The sequence below is a fragment of the Schistocerca cancellata genome, chromosome 4, assembly GCF_023864275.1.
Source record: "Schistocerca cancellata isolate TAMUIC-IGC-003103 chromosome 4, iqSchCanc2.1, whole genome shotgun sequence".
In the NCBI taxonomy this organism is placed as follows: Eukaryota; Metazoa; Arthropoda; class Insecta; order Orthoptera; family Acrididae; genus Schistocerca; species Schistocerca cancellata.
In genome coordinates, this window is record NC_064629.1 from 629,640,014 (window position 1) to 629,660,512 (window position 20,499).

The 20,499-nt window shown below is 39.8% G+C and overlaps 1 protein-coding gene across 1 annotated transcript in view; it reads right to left on the bottom strand.

Annotated features, from left to right (window-relative positions):
• Positions 1 to 20,499, bottom strand: part of LOC126184354 (uncharacterized) — a 144,165-nt gene that overhangs the window by 13,773 nt on the left and 109,893 nt on the right. Inside the window, exon 3 of the mRNA XM_049926733.1 lies at positions 7,099 to 7,158. Coding sequence (XP_049782690.1) covers positions 7,099 to 7,158 — 60 coding nt within the window. The remainder of the gene's footprint in view (positions 1 to 7,098; positions 7,159 to 20,499) is intronic.

Consider the following 20,499-nt stretch of genomic DNA (forward strand, 5'->3'; position numbering starts at 1 on the left):
GACACAATTGGGACACTATTGAGCACCAACTCCATGCCCACAAATCCTGGGCTATAGTTTAGCAGAACTGCATGGCTTATGCATAGATACATGGTGCCACTTACTTCCAGAAATGCACCAAAACCTTGTGAAATTGATACCACAGAGGTTCACTGGTGTTCTACCAAAGATGAACTAACGTGTTATTAAGTAGATGGTCATGAAGTTTTGTATCATTAACATATGCCCATCTCAAAGCTCGGAAATTTTAAACTCTAGAAACCTTCTATGTCCACTGTAACATATATATTAGATATACATTTTTAATATAGTAATTCCATGTTTCTATGTAAGATTTCTGTTGTAGATTACAGAAATGTTTCCCACTACCATCACTGGGTTTGCAATAATATCATTGTGCAACTTAGTCAATGGCTGGGCAGTGCAATACAGTTATCAAATAATTGTTCTGAATTACTTACAATAAGACATGTTTTCACGTTGCTCTTAAATATAAATGTCAGAGAATAATAATGTGCTTTGATGGATCTGCTCAGTTTTGGCAATAAATAAAAGCAGTTTTTTGTTACTGTAGTTCCAGATTTCACTAAGCATGTTACTTGTTCATTGCTTAAAGACAACAACCTATTGGCACCCATGTAAAAATGGGAAATCCCTTTTTACTGTTTAAAAAACTGAAAAGAAGCAGACTGCAATGACCAGGTATTGGTGATATAAATATCAAAATTTGTCAAATGGCGGCTATGCATACATTTTCATCTACTCTTAGCAAACTGCTGCAAGCTGAATTGCAGGGGAGTTTTCAATCAAATATCTACCATTTTTAATTAAAAAATGTTAGACATGGCAGGCTTTTAGATTGCCCATATTTAACTGCATGAGTTTCCAGCAGATTTTTTTAAATGCATGTTGTTCATTGGAATAAATTTTAAAGTATACTAGTCATCATTTGAATGATTCTCTAATCCTGTTGAAGCAGACTTACAAGTGCACAACGTTTTTGAATCCTGAACAATTTTTACTATGATATAATGAATATGTTGTTATATACAATGGATACTGAAAAATGCTTCAGTAACAATACTGTACAGTTACGTTTGATCTCTGATAGAAGGAAGGAATGGGTAGTGGAGTAATCAATGTCTGCTTCACACAAAGATTGCTGTTGATTGAGGGGAAGCACAGAGGAAGTAAACTTCACCTCCCTCATGAAGGGTGCCTTGAGATATATGGCATTAATGCTTGTTTCTATTGAACACCTGTGAAGCTATTTAACAAATGTGACCCCAACTGTTAATGAATGGTTAAATGTCTCATGTGATTCAAAATATCCTATTCACTAATATGTTCAATAATAGTGAATAGTGCTACAATTTGTGTTTCGGTCCTACTTTATTGCAGTATTGTTTGCCTTAGCAAGTATGCAGCTTCCAGAAAAATAACACAACTATGGCAAAGTCTACTGATCTGTGGGTCAGTCCATATAATATTAAATCAAACAATTTTGGTTATTTTTGGACCTTGATGTCGCCGATTTCTCTGATGTATTCTCTGATGAGTTTCTTAATATATCCATTTGTTTCTGATAAAATATGAAGATGGTGAAAGGATGGGTTGATAAGAAAATAAATTTTGAAATATTTTACAGAACCACATTAATTTTCCATGCAGTTCATGATTCAAGGAATGGTCAAGAATTATTACATATAGAATTTTATTGTAGCTTTTGTCATAATGCTAGATGATATTTTGTCCATTCTAGTGTTTGCAGATATGACTGCATGTATCATATATGATAAATACTCTTACCAGGTGTGAGTTAATTTGTTAGGTACTTACTGGAGACACAAAATTAGTCATCAGTGAAGCTGCTTTGAAGATATGTGACCTCAGATTCTACTTCAGGTTTGGTGTACAAAGTGAAGCAAATCAGTTTTCTGGTTATACCAAATAACTTGCAGGGAGTACAGGTTGTTATAGCCTGTGATATTGTTGAAAATTCTTCATTTCTCCTTCAAGATAAAATACAGTCCTGCAACTGGTTCACCAGCCAAGCCACACTGCATCCTTTTGTTGTGTACTATAATGAGGCTAATACTGAGTTCAGACATCAGAAATATATCCATTTCTGACAGCTTACAATGCAATACAGTGATATTTAAATGTTATTCAGTCAGTCTTGTGCTCAAAGGAGAAGTTGCTTAGCATGGGAGTATATGAAAGACGTTTTAATGTTCTGATGAAAGTGGTGAAAAATATCTTGACATATATCTTCAGAAGAGTGGTAAAAATATTGACGCAGAATGGCACTTTATGCCACACCACATGTTGAAAGATTTTGTGATAGACATGACAGACAATTTCAAAAGACTTGCTGCTAAAGCAAGTTTAAAAAAGATATTTGAAAATAAAATAATGAGATCCAAGCACAAGTTTACTCAAGAAACCATTCCAGGTACCCATTATGCATTACGTATAACAGAACAATATGTATGCAATGAAATATTGTTACTGTCACAATCCAGCAATTTAAAAATCATCCAAGGGACTCATACACACTTTCTCATACCAGTGTGTGAATTTCACACTGCAGTTAACTCACACTCCTTGAATAGTAAATTAAGCATGCAGCAAACCATTCCTAAACAGCATAATTCCTCACAAGATTTGAGCATAACTGAAGCTGGATTAGTTACAGGTCTCTTAACCAATAATATCAGTTCTTAAAGTTGTGGCAGATTGATTAAAATTTTTGAAAAGAGCAATCAGTCTAAGAAATTGAAAGTTAATGTTGTTTGTCTGAAGGTACGTACTGCATTATTTTGGTTTTTCTTATCAAAATGCTAAAAACTTAGATGTGCTATTTAATTGCACTGTAACAAAGGTTGAGTCTAGGATGCCTACTGGAGGAGTTTATAGATTGACCTTAAATGAGATATCGTAATTAACACTCCTTTTTTTCAATTCATTTTTTCATTTAACTTGTCATGTAAGTGCAACACCAAGTATCACAATTCAAGTGTTGGCCTTGTGCAGCTTTTAATTTGATTTATTTTTATCCTCTGTGTCAGAAAACCTCATTTAAAGCTCCTCTCACAAAAATGCAAATTATGTTAATTAAAATCATTCTTAGGCCATTGTTTCTATTTGAAATAATTCTTATTATTGAAATATTTTATTATATTTTACTATATTATTATTAAATATGTAATGTAATTCCTTGTGAGCTACTTCCTCAGTTTGGGTTTGGCAGAAAGGACTTACTCCACAGTTTGTTACTACAATATCTTAGTTTTTCATATGATAAAATACTAATAATTTTGTATCTTAAGAATTCATTATCTCTTCAGTTTGAATTTTAAGCCATTATTTGTAAACATACATGTGAAAAAACATTTTTTCAAAAAATTCAAAATGGGTGTTTTCAGATTTTCCAAAATATGTTGTTGGATTTTCGTAAAATCAAGCAAATGTTACAGAATTACTGTGTTACAGATTAATATAAGATTAAATGCCGACTTTTACTAAGAAATCAGTTTTTCAGCTGTCTAGCATCAATAGTTTTGAAGTTATGGGCTTTTCTGTTTCAAGGAACGTCCAGAAAAATGAGCAATTTTCATTCATTTCAGTTTGAAGTACAAATGATCTGTGAATGAAAGGAATGTGAAAATTTATATTCTTCTTTTTTATTCTATGAGTACACATAACAAACAAATAATAATATGTCTCTGAGAATATAAGGGCTAAGCCTTTGTTCTTGTTGATATTTTCTGACCCTTTTACCAATGAAGGAATAGCAAGCCAAAGGCTCAAGGAAAATTGTGAAATTCTTGGCTAAATGGAATTTAGTATAAACACTCAGTTTCCATTCTTCTTTCTCCTCATAACAAGATGACTCATCATTGGCATCCAGTGCTAAAGGAAGTGTGGAGGGGAGGAGAAGAAACAACTGCATATTTTGGAGCCAAGAAATATATACAGTGAATTCATTTAATATGTATAACACATATAGCCTTCTTAATAAGCTAAAGCTGAATTTATTGGAATTAATTAGTGAATTTTACCATGCTTAATAAGTAGTGGTTCATCATACACTTAATACGGCTGTGAGTGAACACCTTTAAGAAAATTCGGTTTTATGCACTTCTCAGCATACATCAGGTAGTTAATATTATGTCAAAGTCAGGTTTAAAATAGAAAAGTGGTACATACTACAAAGCCATAACTTGGAAAACAAAGTTCATAATGTAACCTTCCAGATTCATTAATGCTATGAGAACACCAGAATGTTCAAACCAACCAAAAACTATTATAACATAGTGGTGGATGAGTCGTGATGATATTTTGCTACCACAAAATCCATATGCAACATTTTTTATAATCGAATTTACTCAGATAGTATGTGAAGAAAATTATTGCAAACTTGCCTGAGTTTCTAGAAATGGCCAGAAACAAGTATAAAATCTTGTTACAGTATATAATAAGTAAATACGAATTTCATTACTGGTAACCATATACTAGTGGTAATCTTTGCTCACAGAAAGCTATTTTTTAAACTGAAATAAACAGTAATTTTCATTTAGTATCTTACTGGTCTTCGAAATACAGTTGTTTGTGGAGTGTTGTTTTAGTGATGGGATGTTAAAATTCAACCTTCCTTCTTTTTGTTGTATTAGCCCAGAAAGGAATAGTTTCTAGATATTGTTACCATCGGCTGTCATACATAAACATTAAGCCAGTACTCGAGCCTAATATTAGAACTGTTGTTAAAATTAACGCGATCCTCCCTCTAAAGGAGGGTATGGCTAAACTAATGTAATTACCCGAAAATGCATCTTTCGGACCCTTTTTGTACAGGTATCAGGGACCATTTGCCACTAGAATTCCACTGTCAGTGCGATAATTACTTTTTTTTACAGTAAAAAATGTCGACAAGCTTTGGGTTTTGTCAGTATTCTTTTAAGTTAGTATTTGCTATCCGTTTCTGCTGTTGATATCTACTTGTTTCGGCAGTGGACATTTTTTCCCTTTTATGTGTTTAATAAAGCGCGTTTCAAAATAATTACGTTACCACTATTAAACAGATTTTAAAACGTATAGGATGTAAGTAGCAACTGGTCTGAGTGAAGTGGCAGCTACAGGTGCTTAGGCTGTGCACCGTTCCACGTGTGGATGATCGAAAGAGACCTTGATCTCGCAGCGTGAAGGGAATAATGCCTAGTTCACGAGCGAGGAGCCGACTTTCCATGTGCAAGGTTACCGGCAACTCTTCTCTCTCACTCGTTCTCTTGCACAGCACAGCCTCGCTAAGCGCGCAACAAAATTTGTCGTTTCTCACGACCAGAAAGTTGTGCAGTTACAAATAAACTGCCAACATTTTGTCTGTAGGTCAAGATGTAGGTATTTAACAAGGTACGGATCAGCTGTCAATTGCTTAAGAGATATAGAACTTAGCAGGCTACCATAACGAGTTCATTTTATGGGCCAGATTTTTTTTTTTTGTGCTAAACTTTTCTTTACTCGTAGTTTATCACCTGTGCGACGTCTTTGCACAACAAATCCGCCTCACAGGCAGAAGGTAATCGCCCACTGATGAATTCATCTCTTAAAATACTTCGCGACGCGACCTCCTGCATTTAATTTGATTTCCATGGTCAAGGTGATGTAGTGGCGTATTGTAAAACACCGTTCACACCACAACCTAAGCAACGACCGCCAGAGACGAGCGTTCAGCAGCTGCTGGGAGCGCAGCAGTTACGTTGGCAGAACTGATGGGCATCTTTCCCACAAAGAGGCCGCCAAAGGGTCTCTCAGCCGCCTACCTAGTCGAAGCGTGGAATGTTGCTTTCTGCGAGAACGAGGATGTGGAGTCTGCTGCGACTGAAACCTGAAACTCTTGCATGTTTCCTGTTACCTAGTATCAAAATGGATCATATTACTCTGCAGCTTCCAACCATGCTTTTGAGAAATGTACTAGAGCTTTCTTTCCTACAGTAGATCTTGCTAAAAAAATTCTACAGGCTTGTACTAATGCTGAACTGTTCTCCCTCATAACATTTTCTGATCGTCATTTTAAGCTGTGCCCCCATTTTGTACAAAAACTAATAAAAAGTCGCTGTTTTTAATATGACTGACAACAGAGACTGCCAATATCTGCACTTACGATTAGGTAACATGACTGGAAAGTTTCCAAAAGCTTACTGATCAGATATAGCTATATGTATGTACCTGAAAATTTCTCACTAAACGGAAAATGCTCTTCTGTGTAGTACACGAAATTAAGTCTTCCCTCGAAAATAATATGTTCTTTTTTTATTAAAGTTATGTCTATAATCTGGTCAAATGTAAGAGAAAATCTAATTTTGTTGTTTCATTAATATTACAGTGCAGTTGTACCAATAATTGTTTCTTACAACACACTGTGCAATGAATAAACCGACAAATATTTTCATTAAAGTATTCTGAAAAGCAGACGCCTGGTTAAACTTAAAGACATGCCATGAAATACGTCATGCAGCTTTAAACAAAAGCACTTTAAATTTCTTTTTAATTTCATTAAAACATTTTTAGATTTTAGTTTAATGCTGTATTTCGATAGACAAATAATCACTGAAACGGGTTTTATTTCTAAGTGAAGTTCAGTAATTGTTAGCATTTCTTCTAAAAGTCAGTAAATTTTTGGACATTTTGCTGCTAAATCTACGATGATGGAAATACGTTCTCGTATCCTAGTGTTAAAACTACGGCTTGGACGCCCACACCATTTTAAAATAGTGCCGACCAGAATAGCAATAATTAAACATTTGAACTCAGTGGCTACTTATTCCGTGTTAACTTCTTTGTTATTCTCTCTACTTATTAGTTTTGACAAGTTAGATATCAATAGTTGTATAAATGGCGTAGTGTTTAATGTGAACAAAAAAAAAAGTTTCACAGGCGGAGCTCAAACAGAAACATGAACAGAAAGCGTGTTTGTCGAGTACGTTAAAATCAGGACGGTGTTTATGAATGTGCTCCGTTTTTCACTTTAAGAGCATGTATTACTTGTGGTACACACACTTTCATGTATTTACAGTACAATATTTTGAAGTTACTTACCAACACAAGATTCCTGTCTTTTGGTTTCTATTCGTGCTATTGTCGTTTGAAGCCCCATACCTGCAACAAAGAAGAACCGTGGTCAAGCGTTTACTGCAAATATTCATAATTTACTGCGATACAAACTAAAGAGAATTATTCTACTGTCCATCGACAACTGAAACATATCTATGAAACACGAGAACTTCTTCAGCTCAGTATTCAATATTTCTAGATTGCCTTCTGTGGAACCTTAGGCTGCCATGAAAGCGTTCATTACATCCCGTGAACAAATGAGTTCAGATTTAAAAATGAGTTATTTCAATAAAGCAGAGTAATAAAAGTAAACCTGTCTGATACTGGGAAACCAGCTGTTCATTTTAGCATACGAAGAAATGTTCAGCGAACGTTCTGAGTCTTCTTAATAATAAAAACTGTACGCTGCATGAGGGCAAGGAAAAAATTCTAAACCTGACAGTAAAATACAATTTTTTGGGTAAAAATGCATTTTTTTCGAACTAGTCTGTAGACCAAAGTTTTTTTCCAGATGGCATATTCCTGAAGGGCGTTTTTAGATCTTCAATATATTCATCAGCTCTAGACTCTTCGTCGGACCCACAGCTGTCCAGCCACCAGCCATACGCTTCATTAAGTACGAAACACGTAGAGGTCAGACGTTGCCAAATCTGGCGAATGGCGAGAATATCCCACAATTCGTACCTTACATCCCTCAGTTTTCTGATTTCCAACGCACCTTTACATCTACATCTACATACTCGTACATACGCCGGAAGCCAAAATACGATGAATGATCGAGGCTACCCTAACCAGTACTAGCCAGTCCCTTTCCTGTTCCACTCTACAAATGGAGCAAGGGGAAAACGAGCCCAAATTTCCTTATCTTGTCTTCGTGGTCATTATGCGAAACGTACGTTGGCAGCAGCAGAATCGTTTTGCAGTCGTCAGCCGCAAATGCCGGTTCTTTAAATTTTCTCAATAGTGTTTCGCGAAAAGAATGTCATCTTCCCTCCAGAGATTCCAATTTCAGTTTACGAAATAATCACGTGTTGATAGAAACCATCGGTAACAAATCTAGCAGCACGCCTCTTTGCTTCGATGAATTGCTTTAATCCGACCTGTTGGGGAACGCAAATACTAGAGCCGTACTCAAGAATGGGTCGTACTACTGTTCTTTGCGCTATATCCTTTGTAGGTAAGCTACACGTTCCTAGAATTCTCCCAATAAACCGAAGTCGACCATTCGCCCGCTGCACTACCGACTTTACGTGCTCGTTCCATCTCGTACCGGTTTGCAACCTTACGTCCAGATATGTAATCAACGGATCAACTGCCTCATGCGGCTTTAATCTCCGATCGTCCGGTAGCACTATGCACACTTTCTCGGTGTTTTCAGCTGTAGTTACAGTTTCTGGGCTTCGTTCAATAGTACCGTCTTCCATGTAAATGCGATCACTTACGAATTCAACCGCCTATACGTTCATTGACGAAAATGAAGGAGCAGATGCCTCATAAACCATCACCAACGTTGAATTGGTTTCTGTCGACAATAAAAGCGTCAAAGAAGAATAATTACATGACAGCACAGGATTCCAGTTTATCCACTTAACGGAACAGACTCAATAAATCTGCCTTACAAAGCCGCAGTATCTGAAATTATTCCACAGATCATGGTGACACTTATTCTACGTTATTGCTCAACATGAACCAGTACAGCGAAGATCGGATTTTGTTGGTACAACACCGTCTCAATTCTCGCAGTGTCCTTACAGCCACGGTTCTCCCAGGACAGAGAGAATTCTTGAATCTGTCACGATCGAAAGAACTTCGGGACAGGCTTTATGAACAGTGGTTGTCATCTCGATGTGACCATGCAACAAAATTCGAATGCATGCTCTATTCTTTTCCATTATTTTGTTGGTGCTTAACGTTCCAGCTACAGATATAAGAAAAAAGAAAGGGAGTGCATGCTACGACTACACGTTCACAGGAGGAAACAAAGCAGGCATCGCTGATGGGAAAGTAAATTAAGGGAATATTGCTGAGATTCTCATTCAGAATGAGAACTACGATGATGTCAAGAGAACAGAGCAGTAACGAAAGCTACGCCATGGTTGGGGACATATAGATTTTTTTCCTTACAAGGGCATGCTAAGAAGTAGTCCTCCGAATTTTTTTATGTGAGAACGCTTTTTAAATAAAACAAGCTTTATTAACATTCTATATCTGTATTCTTTGCTAGCTGTCACCTGCGGCTGCGCTCACATATCATCGCGGGTTTTGCTATGATGAGTAGTGATCCAATAGTGCCAGGTGCCTTTACATGCCTGCCTGTCCCTCCCCCTTCCCCCTCCCGTTGCACCAGTGCACCAATGCACGACGAGGCAGCCTGTGCAGCAGCGCTGCCGAGTCTTGCGTGCGTAGGGATGTTGGCAGGAGCGTGCATCTATGCATCATGCTCCTGAAGTAACTGTACACCACACAGGGTGGACATTATGTACAAGATTTAATAATTTTTTAAACAAAGTTTATGTTCACTGGTGTAAAGAAAGATGTTCTATCCCCTACTTCACTCTCTTAGGGGTCGATACTTTTTTAAATTATTTTCCTCCTTTTATTTCCTAAATTAGTCTATGTTCTTCCCCAAGAGTTCAAGCTATCGCCATATAAAATTTAATCGCGATTTCAGCAGTTTAGTCGTGAAAACGTTACACAGAGAATTACTTTGGCATTTAATAATATTAATTTGTAATTATGGATTAAATGGTTCAAATAGCCCTGAGCACTATGGGACTTAACTTCTGAGGTCACCAGTCCCCTAGAACTTAGAACTACTTAAACCTAACTAACCTAAGGACATCACACACATCCATGCCCGAGGCAGGATTCGAACCTGCGACTGTAGCGCCACACCGGCCGGCGTATGGATTAAACATGTTGAGGATTGTATAAGCATTGTATTCATTATGTTGAATCGTATTACATGGAACAAATCAATCAATAAAAGCATTTTCTCAAATACGATACAGTTCAAACGTCAAAGAGTAAACAGCTTTTTCAAAGAGGAAATGTGATTCCTTATGTCGCAATAAATCTTTAAAGCAAGATATCTTTTTCCCGCTGTCGGATTTTTACGAAATAAAGCGTGTGTGTTGCCCCAAGCTACATCTACATCTACATGGATACTCTGCAAATCACATGTAAGTGCCTGGCAGAGGGTTCATCGAAAGACCTTCACAATTCTCTATTATTCCAATCTCGTACAGCGCGCGGGAAGAACGAACATCTGAATCTTTCCATACGAGCTCTGATTTCCGTTATTTCATCTTGGTGATCGTTTCTCCCTATGGATGTCGGTGTCAACAAAATATTTTCGTATTCGGAGGAGAAAGTTGGTAATTGGAATTTCATGAGAAGTTACCTGTGAAAGCCTGATGGAAATTCGTCAAATAAGTTTTGGAGATTTGCGTGTCCAAACAGACAAACAGAGACATGACGATTGTGGATAAAACTTTAAATCGCGATATATATTTTTCCGTCATTCGATTTTGATGAAATAAAGCTTATATGTTGATCCAAGCTACGCTCAAGTTACCTGTGAAAACCCTACAAAAATCGTCTAGTAGTTTTGGAAATTACCATGTTCGAACAGACACATGAGACAGGCTTACAGTTTGTTATTAGCATAGATGTTTAGATATGTCTACACATTTATTTCTCAATATAGTTACCCTGACGACGAACACATTTCTCCCAACGAGAGATCAGTTTATTGATAACGTCGCTGTAAAATGTTTGACTTCGTTGTCAGAGTCATAACTTTACATCTGCTTGCACCGCTTCATAACTATCAAAGTGAAGTCCTCGAACGTGTTCTTTAAGTTTTGGAAACATGAAAATCGGATGGGACCAAGTCTGGACTGTATGGAGGATGATCGATGACAGTGAACACAAGGCGTCAGATTGTTGCAGATGTCACAGCGCTTCTGCGTGGTCTGGCATTGTTATGCTAAAGAAGAGGGTGCCCCATGTGTGGACAAAATCTTAGAATTCGAAAGTCGATTACAGCACTCGGTTTCTCACACACTGCCGGAGTTACGTTACACACCTCCATGTGACACGCTACGATGCGGAGTCTTCTAACGGCAGAGAGCTGCAACTTGCGTCAGCGAGGCGAGAGTGTCGACTGAGTAATGTGCGTAGCATGTAATGCCTGAACATGTATTGAGAACAGAATAAAAAATTAGGGGCCATTACTTTTTAGCAGGCCCTGATATCAAGGCTTTCATGATGTAACTTGCCACTTTTCTGGAAGTAGAGGAATCAGTTGAAGTCAGATGACTTCGGGCCAGACGCACCCAACATGCCCCACAAAAGTGCCAAGTTACATTGTGCGGATAGTAAAAAAATTACGAATGTCATGATCAAATTCTCTGCGGTCAGCTAAATCTTTCGTTCAATAAGGCCACGCGAAAGTTCCTTCTGGATCTTGATGAAATCGTGAAGTACTCCATGCCGTGATGTTGAATCGCTAATGAGTAATAGAACAAAAAATTTAAGAAATAGAGATTCTACTTCTTAGGCGCAGAACGATTTCTCACGGTTATGAATAAGTAAAGATGCCTCTTGGATGGTTTTTAGAACGTTGAGTGAACTTTAAACAAGATGGCCATATTGGATTTCCAACGCAGTTGTTGCCGAGCGGAAGTCTTACGTTAACAACGATCCAATTGCGACGCGTTACGTCACGTAAACGGGTGTGCATCTTAAACAACTATTCCAAAGATCTCTTTTACCTGTCAAAATGATAAATAGCTGCATTAGATTAGGGGGCAAATATTCATTTCATTTTACTTATTTTCATGCTCCAGACTCTGTTGTTTTTAAAAATTAGATAACTGATGCACACTGGCTAATAATTACCTACGCTCCCCAACTATCAACTGTTAAAAGTACAAATGCCACTCCTGACACGCTCCATTTGCAGATAGTAGGAGTGGCAAGGCCGACGGGGAACCTACGTCTTTCCCGAATCTTTCATATGTTTGAACTCGGTGTCATGTTTATCTGCTGAGAGGATCTTTCCTGTGACTTATAGCTCGCTGACAGCCCTGTACGGAGCTAGTAGAGCAGTCGCGTAGCAGTTTCATCTGTTTTTCAGATTACTCTGACACAAATGATTTATCTGATCCGAAGACAGACGATTGCAGATTCCTTATACAAGCAACTATATAATATTTAGAAATGCTGATGAACTAAAAAAATGGATTCCCGGCAGACAGGACTGATAAGTTCCTCGAAATTATAGCTGATTATATGAACGAAGGTATGACATTTGAGAAAAACGCGAAAGGTATTACGAACATTTTGCAGTAAGCCTTGTTACTTTAAATTTTCAAAATACTGTTCGCTACACTTCTTGCATTTCTTCGTGTTATGGCACCTTAACTAATTCATTTCCCATCTTCAACAGCTCTACGTTCGCAGAAAATTGCTTTTCTTTGAGAAGCTTCACCATTTACAGAAACAAGAAAAATGAGATGAGCAGAAGAGGAAGGCTATAAGGGACGGGGAGAGGGTACTCAAAACCTTCAAAATTTTCTGAAACGCAATAATTAGTACAATTTTTGACTGATGTGCTTCAGTGCTCCCGCGATGATTCTCGTAGAACCAACCTCCATGCCTCGGTGCTGAATGGGTTGGCTTAAGCGTCTCTTTGTTTCGAGACAGACATTTACTCGCTTATCACTTTAAACGATTGTTTCATGAAACTGAAGAACATCACTAGTATTCTCTTTCTGAAAGATTGGGATTTTCGTACTTTTATAGGTAGATATTTCTTGTCATACAACCGATTTTTGTTTCGCGACCTGATTGTCATACTGTCGCTTGTAAAAAAGCTATTCAAATAGCGCTACATGCCATCATCAAACTTTCTGAGCACTTTCTCGCACCACGAGACAAGGTGTGCCTACGTTTCGACAAAGGAAGGAGGGAAAGAAGGAAGGAGGACTAGAGTTTAGCAGAAAGAGACCAAACATTTGTGTAGACAGAGGACGAAAACTTACATGTGAATAGTCAAACGGGGATTTGATCCAAGCAATACAGCAATATCAGCCATTATCTTAACCACTTCGTTATCTAGGTCGGCGACTAGCTTCGGCGTTCAAGGTCCAGGACCAAGAAATCCTCTGTTTGGTGATGTGACAAACAAACAAGCCAATACACACACACACACACACACACACACACACACACACAAGCACGCATGTGCGCGTCAGTCTTCTTCTACCAGTTTCCGTGCTCCAGCAGCAGTGACCGAAAATGACAGTTGGCTTGTTGAGACCATTCTGAAAGCTGAAGTTACACCTGTAAAACACTCTTCCGAACAAGAAAAGTAGCCCTCTGAACACCTAAGGCACAGAACCGAAGGCCTTAAAGGAAAATTATTCTGAGAACGAACTACCACTCTTCTTTCTTTCGCTGCAATTTCTTTTGCCAAATAATAAAAAAAAATATGGTAAAGCTGATAGACGAAGTTCAAGATCTTGGTTTCGGTACGTGTATGGACAGGTCACCTGGAACCACATAGTGTAAAATTTTCATAGTACCTATTGGCTACTAAACCGGCAACCTCTGGAAGACAAGAAGACACCACTTTTGTTGACGACTTATTTCACTACATACACCAAAAAGTAGCATTACTTACTGCAACACTAAGGAAGAAACAGGAAGTAGTGGACATGAAGGTCGTGGACGGAAGTTAAGGAAATAAACACTGCAGGCAAGATGGAATCCCAAATGTTACTATTTTCAAAATGAATCCGACAATACGATAATTCTTCGATATCTCATTTTCCCGGAGACTTTTTTCGTCTTTATTTTGTATAGATGGATTGTACGCGAGAAAGAATTTTATCGAATTACCCAACATCTAAATTTACTGCCCCATTAAATGACGCACTTTGCGTCGGGAATGGCAATGGCTCGTACCTTTTATCACAGGGAGTCGAGATCAGGATTTACACCTTTCTCGCTTCTTAGTTGCAGATATGGGTAGGAATCGAAACAAGTTCTACTTCGTTATTCAGCACAGACAATATATATGGCCCCGAGAATTCTAACACGCTGACTGCATTTACTACCTTTTCAAAGTAGCTCGTTAATTTGTCGTCAGCCACATAATATGATCAGATGTTTGTCACTGAGGCAGACGTTTTTACCGCCTCAAAATAAGGGTAACGCTTTTTATTATAACCTTATTAGTGATGTTACAGTACAATTCTTTTTTAAATTGATTTTATGTTCTGTTTTACTGATGATTGTAAACCTAAATGCGTATTTTTTCTGATTGTGTAACACATTTTTAACGTTCTGCTGTCTTAGATAGGAAACACTGATACATTGTCGGTGCACTAAAGGGACGTTTAAATAAACCCTCTGCTCCTTCCTGAAGGTTTCTCTCTGTCACGCTATCATCTTAAAGCGGAGTTAGTATTTCTTTTTCACTTCTCCAGAGGCTTCGGGTCTCGTTGACGGTTAGGAGGCTAGCCAAGGTGGACCACCTCAGTTTAGGCAAAGGGGTAGGGAGACTGGGGTGAGGGAGGTGGACAACGGTGCTATTTCTTCTCTAAGCCACTAATGCCTGATCCAAATGACGAACATTGCAAAGCTGAAGGAACCTCCTGACATTCGCGTAGATAAGAGTAAATGGAACTGCGGAAAGCCTAAGTCAGGGCAGCCAGTGAGAACTGGAAGCCTGAGCCTCCCATACACGTGTGACTTCATTTTACTAGGATACTATCTTCCTTTTTAAAACAAGGGCGGTCATGCTGATACTAGGTCAGACTAAAAACAGAAGAGGAAGTCAAAGAGGGTCAAGAGATCGTTTTAAAACACGTTTAAGTTCATACAATGATCAAAAAGAATCATTTACATGCAGAAATATAAATGCAGTTGTCAGGCGAGTGAATATTCAATACTGAAACATCTGACGTTGAAAAGTCCAGAACATAACATTTCAGAATTCGCTACAGTTTCGGTTCCCGACGCAGTGTCATGGATTATCACATACACTGGTCAGAAACTGAATCAGATCCGTGTTGATGGCAGGGAGCGCTGCCCATTTCTAACAGCAGATATATGGACCATAGTGCAGCCAATCACTGGCCAGCTCAGTGCTGCAGGATGACAGCAAGTAAATAGTTACAGCACGTAAAACGGCGTCTTCAGTATGGGATGCGTACACCACCGCCTCACAGGTGCACTGCTTTAACACAAATGGAACAAGAGTAATCGCTTTGCTGAAGAACCATTTGTCGTAGCGTATTAGTGAGCGACGTTCTTTTGGCGTTAGATGTTTCCTTACGCTAATTCAGGTTTAACTGAAATCAATCGACTCTGTGGCTGACCAACCAGGATAGCCGCGCGCTTTCGTGTTTGGAGCGGCGCGCCGGTTCAGGATCTAGTCCGCCAGGCGGATTAACGACAAAGGCCGGAGTGTCGGCCAGTCTGGATTTGATTTTTAGGTTGTTTCTCACTAGGTGACTAGGTGAACATCGGGCTGGTACTGGTACCCACGACCCCTCCCCCCATTTACACGATTCGCAAACATTTCATAAGCGTTCTCATTCTTCCGCATGGGTAAATGGTTCAAATGGCTCTGAGCACTATGCGACTTAACTTCTAAGGTCCCCTAGAACTCAGAACTAATTAAACCTAACTAACCTAAGGACATCACACACATCCATGCCCGAGGCAGGATTCGAACCTGCGACCGCAGCGGTCGCTCGGTTCCAGACTGCAGCGCCTAGAACCGCACGGCCACTCCGGCCAGCCGCATGGGTAACACTAGACGCAGACAGATAGCGTACACAAATTCCATCTCGCGTAGGGGGGGGGGGGGGGGGCAGGAGGGGCATCCGACCAACCTTTACCACTAAAACTGCCAAATCCAGATTAACATGTCGATCCCGCGACGATCCAGAATAAGGCCAGGGGGGAGAGTGTCACGAATACGTATGAGAGTTGCGGTGGCAATCATTGAAACAAAAACGATTTTCGTTGCCGCGAGATCTTTTCACGAAAGAGTGCAAAAATATTTTATTGACTCCAACGTACATAGGAAGAATTTATCATCTTATTAAAATAAGAGAAATCAAGAGTCCGTAAGGAATGACTTAGATGTTTATTTTTCCCACGTGTTATTCCAGAGAGGCGGTAGGTCAGAACGGCACTGGCAACATGTAATTGGAAGATAACGTCAGAGTGGTCTCGAAGATAGGGTTTTTCCACCGGACAAGTACGTTCTCGAATGGTGCTGCTGTGTTCCAAGATGGCAGGCCCCCTGTTCACATAGCTCGCATCCTCCAGAACTGGTCTTGCGGGCATGAGGGTGAACTGTCGCATGCCCCTGGCCACCAGCCATTAGATTTAAATATTATTGTGCCTTTGTGGTCTGCTTTGGAGAGAAGGGAGCGTGATCGTTATCCACCATCATCATCGTTACGTGAACTTACCACTATTTTGTGGGAAGAATGGTATAAGATTCCCCTGAAAAAGATACAGGATCTGTATTTATCTGTTGTGAGACGGCTGGAAGCTGTCTTGGATGCCAACGGATTTCCTCCATGGCTTTAAACATGGTAACGTGTATTTTTGGTGTTTCCATATTTTTACTCACCCCCTGCACATATTGTGCCCCTTCTGAAGGCAAAATCGCTGGATTTCCAGCGTAGCGTCACGGTAAACGACACGCAGAAACGTTTTGAGCCGTTTTGAGTCTCGTGAAGACGCGTGTGGAGTCAAGTGGGCTCTAATTTGAGGAGGACCATCACTGAATAAATATACCCCTAAATGAAGATACGTCGTGATCTTCCGTCTGAAGACTGCTTTGATGCAGCTCTACTCTATCCTGTGCAAGTCTCTTCATCTCTACGCAACTACTGTAACTTATATCCATTTGAACTGCTTCGCAGGCTAAGTAATCTCAAGTGTATGAAACACGCCAATGAAGGAGACTTGTAGGAACTGGTTCGTGTTTTGTGGGTGATGGTTGAGCATTCGTGGATCAGGATGGCTGCCCAACCATTTTGGTGTCTAGTGGAGCAGCGTGGCCGCTATCATCAGTCCGATCATGCTGTTACACGCAACTACTCAGGTGTTCCTAATGCCATAGCGTCAGTGTACTTGGTAAATGGAAGCAATTGGAAGTTTCAGAATCTGCTTCACCTTGAACGTCGCAGTTGTTGATGCAGTTTTAATGATGTGGTAATCAGTCCCTAGCTGCTGGTTCGAGTTCTGGTTGGTGGTGGAACGAAATAATCATCACCACTATTTGATCGGCATGGGGAGCAAATATAACGACTTGCCTTTCCCAGTAACCAGAATGTGCATAAATGTCCTGGTTAAACCCTAAACTTTTTCGCAGTGCTCCGCGGAGAGAGGACATTGACACTGTTTATCGTTTCCTGCTCGCCCAAAGGGTCTCGAAGCTTTGCGATAGCTTGGTGCTACAGGAGTGATGTAGGCTGTATCTCGGCACTGGATTTCGACGCCTCCCTTCAATTCATTACCATAATCATTCATAGTAACTAAAACACAACAGCACAGTGTGCACGCAACCTCCTCCACCCACCCACATGCACTCGCCCACCCGGTCACCCATACTATCATATTTATTTTCTGAAGACCCCGCTGTTGGGCGCCTTGATAACCTTTTCATCATCAACATTACAATGGACAAGCTTCAGTCACAGAAACACGTACGGTACAGTTACAAGTCTGAAATCGTCCACAAGTCGGAGGAAGGCAATGCAAAACTACTTTCACAAGGTCGTTATCCACAGAACACAGCAGAATATCCCATAGTATCTCCACTTATAGTAAATAAGTACAATAATTCAGTCAATTATGCAGGTAATCGCTGTATTCTCTCGCTATCATTTGACTGGTCTCAACATTTTATAGTAATGGAGAGCGTGTAACGACGACATAATTATAGCAGAGTATTTTAATGAAGAACTATAGTTTCTCAATTAATAAGCACTTTTAGAAAGCTGTGAGTGTCCATGTTGACAAGAACCTAAACATCTTCAGCAATTTTTGGCGTTCGTGCCATTTCCAGTTCTGCAGACAGGAAAGATTAGTTTCATCATATACTGATGTCATAACGTATCAGTTAGTGTTCCGTATGTGTGTGTGTGTGTGTGTGTGTGTGTGTGTGTGTTATAAGCATGTCGTAAGATGTATGAACGCACAATCAACCTGCAGCAGTCAGAGTTATTAAAATTGATTTACACTGGAATAATTTTCTCATAAAATATCTCATTTTAACCTAAAACAGAATCCAAGGCAAGTTTGACTGATCGTCACTGAGTCTGTCCTCGACTGAGAAATGAGTGCAGTGTGCTACTGAGGAAAGACCAGTCTTTTTGTGTTATATCTGACAGATGTAGTAAAACTAAGTGTCATAATATATCAATTTAGCTTCTTGCTGTTGAACCCTACTTCACACAGTGATTTTCAACTATTAATTCTTTGCATATTAAACGAAGACAGGTATATTTAAGTTTATCTACAAACGTAGCAAGATGTATATGGTTGAATGTAGTCATATACATCTCTGCGTGACATACAGATAGTTTTCGAACCACGAGACTTTAAATATTTCAGTGAACATGCACATGCTCTACACCAAACCTCATCCCATTGTTCTAGCTAAGGAGCGCAGACCACATGTAATACTTGTTAATTTTTGTCCTCCGGTGTCTAAGACACTACTGCGTAATGCTTAGAAGGAATTTTGTATGCTGCATTGTGAAGAAGTACACTTTCTCTGCACAGCAGGAAGGAAGCTTAGGACTTAACTCCCATCATCGACGAGGTTATCGGAGGCGCAACATCAGCTCCGACTGGACAAGGATGGGGAAGAAACCGGGAGCGTCATTTTAAAATGAATCATACTGGTACTGAAGTCATTTAGGGAAATAATGAAAATAATGTCTTTTGTGGAATTTCAGGCAGTACTTCCCTCGAATGCGAGTGCAGAGCGGTAACCAATGCACTGTCTCAGTCGGTTTCACTGAATGAGAAATTGTATGCTATACTCTTAAGAAATGCATGCCGTCATATGTAGAGGTACTTAACGTAAATGAATCGTTCATACGACGAAATTTTCATTAGTTGCAGTGTTTCTCTCATCACTATACTTACAAACATTTGCGGGGTTTCAAGTTCTCATAAATGAAATAAATTTTGAGTAGGGCCGGGAGACATTGTGTAGAGAGAGAGTATTTGCAGAGTGCGGCGAGGTTATGGGAGAGCGGGCAGGCGTTGGCAGGCGCGTACCTTGCGCGGCGCGGCTTGCGGCGACGGGGGACGCGGTCGACCGTTACGGCGCGGGATGAGAACCTTGAACCGCCAGCCTCAGTCAACAACCCGCGTTCGCCACCAGTCATGTTCCCAGAAAATCCCGCGACGAGCCTTCACACATACTGACACGCTGCTTTAGCAGCCAGCATTTCTAAAGTCAAGGCAGGAGTTCCCAAAACGGTTAAACAGTAATGTTGTAATCGGTAATCGAAAAGGATGTAGTTCACATTTTTGTTATTTACGTAGTTTGTGGATCCACAAATGCTTTTATAGTGCAGCTGAATCATGGGTGAGACTGAGTGGAGCGCGACAGGGCGCTAAATTATGCCACGGAATATAGAACTGGATACTTAACGCAAAGCACAAAGAACTACAGATTTGTTCTCTGTACACAAGTTTGTAATACTTAATTTTAAAAATGTCTGAAGTAACAGACATTGGTGACGATCTTGCAGCTGTACTTAATTTATGAAATTTGTTCGCAACTGCGGAATCTTTTTGTCATTAGCTGCATTAGGTATGAAGATATTGCCTATTGGTGACATAAAAGTTTGTGCCGAACCGGGAATCGAACCCCAATTTCTCGCTTTTCGCGAGCGGTCGGGTTAACCCTTTTGTTGTTGTTGTTGATCTCATTTTGTTCGTTATTGTTCGTTCTATTTGTTCCCGACGGACGGCCCACAACGCTTGTTCAAGTTCATCGTTCATCCATTAACTCAGTTTTTTTTTTAATTACAGAGGGCAGCTAACCCTCTGACCGAACACGCTGAGCTACTGCGCTGGCTTAAAAAAAAAAAAAAAATGTGGAAATGATCGTGCGGTATCACTGGCCGGGAGGCCCCATCCGGGGAAGTTCGGCCACAAAGTGCAAGTCTTATTTACCTCGACGCCCAAAGATGAGGAGCATAACACAACGTCCACGAGCGGAGAAAATCTCCAACCCGGCGGGGAATCGAACCCGGGCCCACTACACGGGAGGCGAGCACGTTACCACCCAGCTAAGCAAGCGGACAGGCATTTCGGCTATCCGAG